Source organism: Vidua chalybeata, chromosome 25 (assembly GCF_026979565.1).
Source record: "Vidua chalybeata isolate OUT-0048 chromosome 25, bVidCha1 merged haplotype, whole genome shotgun sequence".
NCBI classification, from domain to species: Eukaryota; Metazoa; Chordata; class Aves; order Passeriformes; family Viduidae; genus Vidua; species Vidua chalybeata.
In genome coordinates this window covers 2,602,904-2,612,947 of record NC_071554.1, presented here as the reverse complement: position 1 = coordinate 2,612,947, position 10,044 = coordinate 2,602,904, and the positions used below count along the sequence as shown (strand labels likewise).

At 50.9% G+C, this 10,044-nt stretch overlaps 1 protein-coding gene across 9 annotated transcripts in view; it reads right to left on the bottom strand.

The window, feature by feature from the left end:
• Positions 1–192: 192 nt before the first annotated feature.
• SRRM1 (serine and arginine repetitive matrix 1) overlaps positions 193–10,044 on the bottom strand; it is a 28,289-nt gene continuing 18,437 nt past the window's right edge. For 6 of the 9 annotated variants that reach the window (XM_053964415.1, XM_053964420.1, XM_053964421.1 and 3 more), the window contains one exon: positions 8,976–9,836. In XM_053964415.1, the coding sequence (XP_053820390.1) occupies positions 9,771–9,836 (66 nt within the window). In that variant the 3' untranslated portion in view covers positions 8,976–9,770. Of the gene's footprint in view, positions 2,985–8,975; positions 9,837–10,044 lie in introns of those variants that run through there. The other 3 variants (XR_008434821.1, XR_008434820.1, XR_008434819.1) reach the window with 2 other exon arrangements.

Genomic DNA, 10,044 nt, shown 5'->3' with positions numbered 1-10,044 from the left:
CTGATTCATGGGGTGGGACAGCCTGGGCTGGAAATTGGTGTGTCACTAGAACCAAACTGATGTGGGGCTGTGCAGTCCAGCCCTGGACAGGAACCTCCCTTGGTAATTACCCTTTAATAATTGCAGCCTGTACCACAAAAGGACACCGTCCCACTGTTCCTGTTGTTGTTGGAATGTGGGTTCCAACAGAAGGGAAGAAATTTCCCTTAAATGGGGTTGTCCCAGAGTCTCCACAAGCATCTGTCTTAGGCTTTGCATTCATCACATGAGCTTCATCTTGCATGGCAGAGTAAGAAATTTACACCATTTGGGGCCAAATGTGGGACTGGTTTAACGAGGGGCAAAGGAAAGTTGGATCCTCTGTCTGCTGGGAAAGGAAGGAGCTGAGTCCTTATTCCAGGACAAGGAACGCTGAGCCAAGTACTCCCCCTGAGCCAAGGACCAAGCCTCCCTCTCTGCTCCACCAAAAAGTTTAAAATCCCAGGGTTTTGTCAAACTTGCAGTACTTCCCAGGGCTCCCCACAGCACAGGCCCACCTGCTCGAGAACAGGCAGTGGTTTAGCACAAAGAAACAGCTCTCCCACAGCGCCCGCAAAAGTGGGTGTAGAGCAACAAATTTGAGGTCTGCAAGGCTCTCGGGGCCTTTTTATGTTTCCCAGCCCCACAAAGGAGCTGCCAGGGTTGTTTTTCCCTCACTGCTGCTGCATTTCTACTCCAACAAAAGCTCTCCCCTGCTGGTATCTTGCAGAGCAGCTAATAGCTTATTTCATTTATACCCAGCTGCACCAGCCCCGGCTCTGCTTTAATATCTTTTCAATTATTTCACTTTCAGATGACATTTTCCTGGTTTCCAGCTACCACTTACCAAACCGCTTGTGCTCCCCATTCAAGTGAAACCTCCAACAATGTTCAGTCTGAAAGCTTTCAATTCTTTCCTCCTTCAGTAATTGCTGTTTGTATTATTCTGGATTTATTTATTTCTTTTCTAGAACACTTAGAATTAATTTGTCCACGCTTTACATAATAAATCACCAGTGCTCCTAACAATCCATAGAGAAATGAGCATCACCCACCTTTAACAACAGTGAGGAATGAGTCAGGAAGGTTCAGTGACTTACTCAAAGCTAAATTTGCACCAAGCCCTGGAGTGAGAACAAAGCAACTCTGGCCCCCCACGTGTGCTCAGTGGGTCACTCCCTCAATATTATTTTTTGCTGCATTCAGGAGCTTCGTCCCCATTTGGCCGAGCAGCAAAACAACGTGAGATTGTTTCATTTCTCTGGCAGTTTTGGCCTTTCTGCATCAGTTTTTCCATCTCAAACTTTCCAAGTGCTTTTGAAATTGGAGGCATCAGATGTTAAAGATATCAAAGCAGGCCCTCTCCTGCCCTGGCTGTGCATGTTCCTCTGGTGGAATTCTCTGCCACACTGACCCCAGGGCTCAAAAATGGGTTTTTATTTCCACGGGGAATTTTTCAGGCGTGGAGGGAGCTCAGCACACAGGTCATGTTGTCACTCAGTGGGACACATGTAAGAACATCCCATTTTTTAAATTATCATGAAACTGCTGTGAGAAGAAAGATGCTGAGGAGGTCTGGGAAGGAGAGCATCCAGTGCTAGCTGTGGCTGGAAGCAGGAGCCTGTCCTGACTGCCAGGTTCATTAGAGCTCCTGAAAGCCATGCTGGACACAGCTGGGAGAGGAACCTGCCCAGGGACACCTATTAAAGGAAAGCAGGACTGACACACCCTGGTTATAAATACCAGCATTCCCATTCCACAGCTAATTCAGGATCCTGGGCTGGGATGCAGCAGCAGAAACGCAGCCACCGCAGGCCCAGCCCTCGTGTCACAGATGCTCTGCTGAGCTGCTGCCCCCTCAGCAGAGAAATCCCAGGAGCTCCACGTTCCTCCCTCCCATGCAGGCACCTAGAGGGGTTTTGGGCTCCATCCCTCACCTGCCTCCTGGGAGGGATGAATTTGTTATGGCTCATTCATCTTTTCTTGCCCCTGCGTCGAGCAGGGTTTGGTTTGCCAGATTTCCAAGGATTGCGGGGGAAACGCAACTTCTGCTGGTGTCAGACTGTTTGCAGTTTGCTGTGATTCCCAACCAGCTGTCCCTGGATGGCTCATTTTCCTCCGGGGTGGCTGCCAAACTTTAGGATTAGCTGCAGTGAGCAGCTGAGGGCACGCGTGGAGCCGGCCCTGGAGCTCACAGCTGTCACCGGGGAGAAATCCACAGAAAACAGCTCTGTGCTGCAGGCTGAGCAGAATTACACAGGACACATCCCGTGGCATTATGTGGGAAGGTGACCTCATCCCACAATTTCTGGGTCACTCCTGTGCTCCATGGTCCAAGTTAGCACCGCTCCGAGCGCAGAGGTTGGAGAACTCAACGTTTCTAGGAAATGTTCATCAAGAACTTTCGGTGGCAGTAACTGCACTTGTAATAATTTAATAATCAATGGCTTTTCCGTGCTTCTTCCTTTTTTGTTTCCCCTGGATACTGGCATATGGTCCTTTCCCCGGGGAGCTGGATGGTAATTAATGCATTTTGTGGTTAAATGTTTGGACTCAGCATCTCAGGGAGCACGAGAAGCAGGGAGGGGACAAAGCAGGCATTGTCTGCAGGTTTCCCTCTGCCGTGGGTCCCCTCACAGAGGCACCGGGGGCAGCTTTTTGGGAATGCTGACACAGGCACAGCTTTCACCTCACTTCCTTTGGATCACAGGGAAGTTGAAGTGTTTGTCACCTCCCTACCTTTGGAGGTGATATCTGAGGAAGGGGAAAAGGAAAGTTGGCTCCCAGGACCACACACACGACAGGAGTAATTGAATGCCTGACTCTCCCCTTTCAGCAGGAGGCTGTTGCCGTGCTCTGCCCGGGGTTTCTCGCTGCCCTACTTTCCAAATTCAGATATCAGCCTGTCCTCTGCTGTGAGCATCAGGAAACAAAGATTTGGACTTCTTCCTTCTGCAGGAAGATACCTGGAAAGGATAAAGAGGCAGAGATGGAGCTGGGGCTGAGTGCTGGGAAACCTATGCAGCACTGTGCAGATGCACACACACAAGGAGTCCTTCAATAAAAACCCCAAATCCACTGCATTCCTGGTTTGAAGAGTTATTTGGGGAAAAATAAAAGCTAGTTTTGTAAGCCTGATTAAAATCTGTATTTCCCCACCTTAATGTATAGAAGTTGCTTGAAAGTAAATAAATTCAGGTATTGTCTGTTTTCTTTTAAGGTTAGTCCCCAGGTGATTCAAACACCTGGGCTAAGGAGATTTGGTGAAGAAAAAAGCACTACATAACCTGCTTCTCCCAAAATAACAACCCCAGCTTTGCCTGGCTGAGGTTGATTAAGTGGTTAAATCAGCCACAGTCCCCTGCAGCAGCAATCAAACACCACCACCGAGGTTTCCTGCTGAATTCCCGTAATCTGAAAAGCCTGGAAGCTGCCGGTAGCTGGGGGCTCTATAATGAACCCTGCCCATTATATCCCAGCTGGGATTCAGCACCGTAGACTGGCTTCTGTCATGGAGCTGAAATGCAGAAACTCTGTTTGCTGTGAGTTTTTAATGGGCTGCAGGTCAGAGGGACCCAGGGAAGGGGAGCTGAGGGAACGCAGTGCTGGCTCTGTGTGCTGCCCTTTGTGTGTGGGGAAAAGGGAAGCAGCAGCTCCTTCCCAGCTTCCAGCCCCCCTCCCATGGATCTGCAGGGATCAATCCAGTCACAGCAATGACACCAAGATGCTTGATTTTCCCTCTGAGGTGCAGTCCAACACCAGAGAGAAAAAGATTCACAAAAAAACCCAAGTCCAACACAAAATCTCTTTATCTCCAGGCTGGCTTGATCCAAAGCTGTGAGCATTAGGAAAGAATTCTTCCCTGTGAGGGTGGGGAGGCCCTGGCACAGGCTGCCCCTGGATCCCTGGCAGTGCCCAAGGATGGGCAACCAGGATGGTGGAAGGTGTCCCTGCCCACAGCAGGGGTGGAACTGGATCATTTTTAAGGTCCCTTCCATCCCAAACCATTCCATGATTCTCTGATTCCCTCAGTGCAGGCACCTGATAATCCCAGTTTAGGGAAGGATTGTCACCTCCACAAATCCAAACCACTCTGTACAGCTGGGCACCATCTGAAGTTTCACATCTCTACTCTGCCTATGGGGTGAAGCTGTGCATCCCAAATCCCCCGAGCTTTCCAGGAGGTTCTTTGGGCAAAGTCCACATCTGGGAGGGCTGACATTCACCCCAAGGAACAAAGGGAACACCTCTCCCAGAGCCACCCTGCTCCAAAGTGATGGCGTAAATGCTGATCTGACTCAAGCAGTGACATGATGAATGTGGGGTTTATTTCTTCCTATCTGAGTCACACTGGAAGGAGCCAGATTTTTTTCCAAGTACTCAGGAAAGGAAAGGAATTGTGGGCAGGACAAGAGGCCAAGATCTTGCAGTTCTACCAGGATTTAGAAATAATCTTTCTGATAAAATTATTTGCATTGCAGCAGCACGTAGAGTGCTCCAGCTCTCCAAACACAGGGATAGAAACTCCTCCACCTTCTCCAAACCTCACAGCCTGAGGCACTGCCAAGAAAATGACATCCCAAATCCCTGAGATACCCACAGCAGGATGGGGAACTGAACCCAAACCTCCTGAGTCACCAACTCAAAAAGCAGCTGCGATCCCCAGCAAAGCCACTGTGCCCTGCAGATGAGGAGAACAACAACAATCCTGCAGGGCAGGACCAAAGAGTTCCCAAATCTTCCCGTCTCTCTGCTCCTTATCTGCAGCACACGCTCGACCTGCTCAGGCTGAAATTCTGGTATTTCAGATCATCAGGTCCTTGCTTTTGCAATTTTAATTATCACCTCTTTACCCTGGTGGTTTGTCTGTGTAATGATTGCTGTAAGGCTCTTTGGGCTCCTACTGAGCAGCAGTAAGAGCTGGTTAGAGCCAAAAACTTAGGCACAAACCCGGGAGAGATAATTGAGGACTGGAGCTATCCCTCTGCCTCCTGGCCCAGCCAGGGATGGCCAAACCCAGCCAGGCTGTCAGAGCATCTCTCTGAGTAGCAAGGCTGTGGAGATTTTCCCCTTTTAAATCATTTGCTTTTATCCCAGCCATGAATTGCAGCTGATCAGTGCAGCAAGGTGGGCAATGGGATGGAAAGGGGAGGAATTGTCACTGAGGGGGTTAAACCACAGACAGCTGCTTCTCTAAGCCTGCCCTGATCAGCTGCACAAGAGATTTCCATGATTCAGGTTTCTTTCACAGATTTAAAACTCATTCCAGATAAGCAAATGAGCAATTAGCAGCGCTGCATCTGTGATGTCATTAAAATTCAAATGGTACCATGGCTGCTCATTAATAGTGGGATGTGCAGTTGGAGAGGATAAACCCAAAGCCTCTGTTGGCAGCAGGGGGAAACCCCTCTCTCCACAGCCCCCTTCTCCGGGGCTTGGTGCCAGCAGGGCCAGCCCCTCCTCGGTCCCACTGCAGCAAAGTGGCCTCTGAGCTGCCAGAAGAGTCTCAGTTATCAGCACACTGCTCATCACATGAGCTTCATCGAGCCCTTTATCAACAGGAATCTCCCTTACGTCACTGGGAATGCTGAGCCCGTGGTGCTGAGGGGACACTGAGGCAGGAGGGGGATCCCACGAGGATTCCCACAGTGTGTCAGCGTTCCCAGCTCAGCGCCGACCCCGGCTCCTCCCCGCAAAAATCCCCCCGAGCAGGGGCCTGGATGAACACTGGCTGCAGCAGGGCCGTGTGGGCAGGGAAGGGCCTGAGCTGGGGGCAGGAAGAAGGAAGAGGAGCTGGAGAGGGGCCAGATCCCCACTGGCAACGTGGTCGGCCTTGGGAGGGCTCTGAGCAGCAAAGCCTCAGGGCTGCAGCAGCTCCTGCAGCTGGTTGGGCGCAGGATGGAGACCTTGGGGTGACTCAACTCGTGGGATGCAGTGGCTGAAAGGGTCTGATCCCCTTGGGAGGAGGGAAGGCTTTTATCCAGTGAAGAAATCCACCCTGTGGTGAGCTGGGAACGCACAGACCACTGAGACAAACCCAGCGCCTGTGGAGATCAATCATCCCCAGGGCCCTGTTCTCCCACAGAACATGGGGATTTCTCCCTTCTCACACTGCTCCCTTCACTTATCTCTGTCCTGGATAGCAGCAGGTGTCCACTTTCCCTGTCTGGAAAGAAGAGTTGAACTGAAAGCAGAGTCTGCCTGCAGCCACAGGGATGGCTCCCTTTATCCTCCCCCATAAATAATGGAAGATTCATTCACAGGCTTGTAATAGATTAAAAATAAATAAATAAAAAAGAGCTCAATTTTGTTTTGCCAATCATGCACTTAATGCAATTTTCCCTTCTCATCCCCTTGTGCTGGTGCCTGTGGACTCACAAAGGTTTTAATAAGCTGGAAAGGTGCCAAACCATTTCTGTCTCATTAAAAAAATATCAGCACGGTGACAAAGGTAATTTTTTTCACATCGGTAGTCAAATCCACTTGCTGAATTAAAATCCAGCTGACAGGGAGACTATCAATTTTTAATGGGAGCTTCCTCCCTCCTGGAGAGGGGAAGCCTTGGGGGGTTACTCTTAAAAGAGATCCACATTTCTCACAACTATTCCATCAGCTTTGTTTTCATCTGAAGCTCAAGTTTTAAAGCCTGAGCGAGGAACTACAAAAAGCCCCCCCGCATAGAAAACCTCCTGAGAGCTTCCCAGGCCGTGCCCCCACAGACATTCCCTTCTCCCACTGCACATGTGGGTCAGGGGCTGGACCCCATGGAGCTTTGTGCACTTGGGGCCAGCCCGGAGCAGGACACTCGGCACAGGTCAGGGGTGGGGACAAACCCAGAGGAAGCTCTGGCTGAGCAGATAAGGACCGCACGTGCTCTGGAGAGTCCGGCCCCCCCTCTCCAGGGGCCATTCCCAGCTGACATCGGCAGCAGAATTTCATGTACTTCATAGCCACAACAATTTACACGAGCTGCAGCTCTGTCCCTCGACTGAACACAAAGCCTCTGTGGGGGAACCAAACAATTCGTTACAATTCCCTTCCCCCCAGCGCTGCTTTCCCAGGACAGCTGTTTTCCGTGTTTTCTTTCACGTGAATCAGAAGGATCCTGCACTTCCAGGGATTCGGAGCATCATCCTCCTCCTGCCCAGATCAGCACAAGGACCAGCCCCATGCCAAAAGCAACCTGAGCTCCCCAGGATCTGCTGGACGAGGTCCTTTCCTGTTTCTCCCCGGGGTTCAATAGCTCCATGCAGGAGCAGCCCTAGCTCCAGGGGTCGCAGCCCCGGCCCGGTCCCTGCCCACAAAGCCCGCACTGACTCCGGGAGCTGCCCGGGGTGGCCGTATCCTGCCTTTGTGTGGGAGGAAGGACGCTCCAGACCCACATCCCTCCTGCCTTCAGCTCCTCGGCCCAGGGAAGCAGATGTGGGAGTTCAAAAGGATTCCTGACCCCATCCCGGGCTGGGCAGCCTCCCCGGAGCCCGGCCCGGAGGTCAAGTCCCACACCTGGTCCTGGGAGGTGTTGACCACACAATTCCCGACTTGAGATTGGGAATGAGATTGATCCCGAATGAGAAAAAAGCATGATTCTTAATCTGCCACAACACGAACGTTGAAGATAATTAATGACTTGGTGATTAAAACACCTTGCACTGAAGGCTCAGTCTTCTCTCCTGCAGCAAACCCAACCCGTGGGGAGGTGCACTCCTGGCACTGACCCCAGCCCCCCTCACTGCCCCAGCCCCGGTTTGGGAGCCAGCACGTTCCCTCCTGCAGCACTGATCTTTAGGATTCTCCAAACCCCAAAAGAGGCTTGGCACAACCCCAAAGCACGGCACAAAGGAGCGCGGGTGAGTCAGCCCTGCTCCAGTGCCGGCTTCACCCAGGTGCGCTGGGGCGGCAGACCTGCCTCACCTGCCCCGGGAGTTGGCTGGCTCCCATTACAAAATCCGACACTCCCAGCTAAGGAAGAATTTCGCAGCGTTTTCTCTCCCTGGGAGATGGGCTGGAGCCACACAACTCCCATTTGCTGCTCAGGCACAGCCCCTACACAAGACACCAGCAAACCCCAAAAGAGGCACTTTGTGGCTCTTGATTTTAAATAAAAGTTGGGAAAAAAGGCAAGAACAACCCAAACCCTCCTTTCCAGATCCACAACAAACTGATCCTTATCCCTTCAGAACAGCTTCCAGTCCGTCCCCAGCCTGGTGAGATAGAGCCAAAGCCACTTGGGGATGTTTAGGTACAAACCTGCAGTGAGAACTGGGGACCCCTCTGAACATCATCTCCCTCTGTATATTGGTTGTTCTCGTAGTTTAAGAGCAATTAAAATCAGCCTCACTTTTCCCAGCCATTTTCCCAAGGCTTAATCCACACTCAGGATGGGACATATGAAAAATTTACCACCTGACTGCCTCCAGCCACCAAGGCAGCAAACACAAACCATCACAAGTGGACCAGAAGATCTCTAACCATGTTTGAAGCTCCCTGAGCTCCGCTCACAGCAGAAGGAAACACTCTGGCTCACGTCAGAACTAAACTGAACAAGTGATAACAAAGCCAAGCACTTCTTTCCCCCAGAACCTGGCTCAGAGCAGCTGAGCTGTGTCACCCCTCGAGTGCCACACAAAGGAGTCCAGTTCCTGCTGGACTTTCACAGGGACTATCTGATCCTGAGCCAGAGGGAGCCCAGATAAGAGTGGCTGGTACAGGACATCCTCTGCCTCCAGCCAGTGGGGAGGAACCATCCCCAGCTGTTGTTTCACACCCAGCTGAAGGGACTCCAGCAGTTACAGCCTCTTTGAACTCATTCAGGATTGTTGCATGAAGTTCAAAAGTCAAAGTGCTGATTAGTCTGGGAATACACAACTCCTCATCCCATTGTGCTGAGATTCAATAATCTTTTTATTACCCTGGAAGAGATATAATTACTTCCAATAGTAATTTATGAGTAAGACCTTTAAGAGAAACACAATTCCATGGAATTGTCAGCGCTTTGAGACATTGGTGACATCCACAGTGGACTTCAAGCAGACAAATCAAGGGTTTATGAGATGATCCTGTAACAGATCATCAGTTACGACACACAACAGCTGGAATGGAACTCCACCAAAATACAGCTCTGTGCCCTGCTGAGCTGCCCCTCCCAGGGCCACTTTTACACCAGCACACAGGGATTTGGAGTTTGGTGCTGCAGGAATGAAGTCAGAGTGCACAGAGTGCTCCTCCAAGCCCAGGTCTCTCCCTGCAGCCCTCACTGCTCAGGGCATGGATTTGTGTCAGGTGAGGGAGGTTTTGGGATGGCTTCCAGCAAAGAACTCTGCCCTGGTGCTGGGATTTATTCCTGGGCTCCCAGGGAGCAGCAGCAGAACAGTTCTGTGTCCTGGGGCAATTCAGGGTAAATCCCTTGGCTCAGGAAGCTCCACACAGCACTCCCAGGCAAATTGCCGAAGTCACACAAGTGGAAAAATTTAACAATCCAGCCCTGAGTTTCTATAAGCTTGGAACTGTTGCACACACACACCTGCCATTGTCCCACCTGTTGACACAACAAACACATCATTCTTCAGAAGCAGCTACAGAGACTGACCTGTGACTCACCTCAGCCTCACACTCACTGCTGGATTCAGTTCCATTTCAATTACACAGCCCAATTAAACTTTTTGTGGAGTTGGATACAATCATTACAGCAAGTCCCTTACCTAAACCCTGTGTCTGTCACTTCACGAGGGTGGCCTGGGTCAGGAAGCCAAAATTCAGCATGAACAGATCCAGGTAGCTCCTGCCTCATCACACCAGGAACCTGCAGGGTCATTTCTGAACTACAAATACAAGGATTTAAAAACAAAGAGAAGAGGTTAACCAAGAAGCTGGAGTGGGGCAGGGATCAGACAAGTTTGGGTTTGGATGAGGGGAGCTCAATCAGAGGATCAGGAGAGAATTCAGTGGTGTCATGAACAGCAGAGACACAGATGGAACCCAGCCCAGCAGAGATTCTGTGCTAAAAAGGGTCTGTGCAACAGCAGGGAC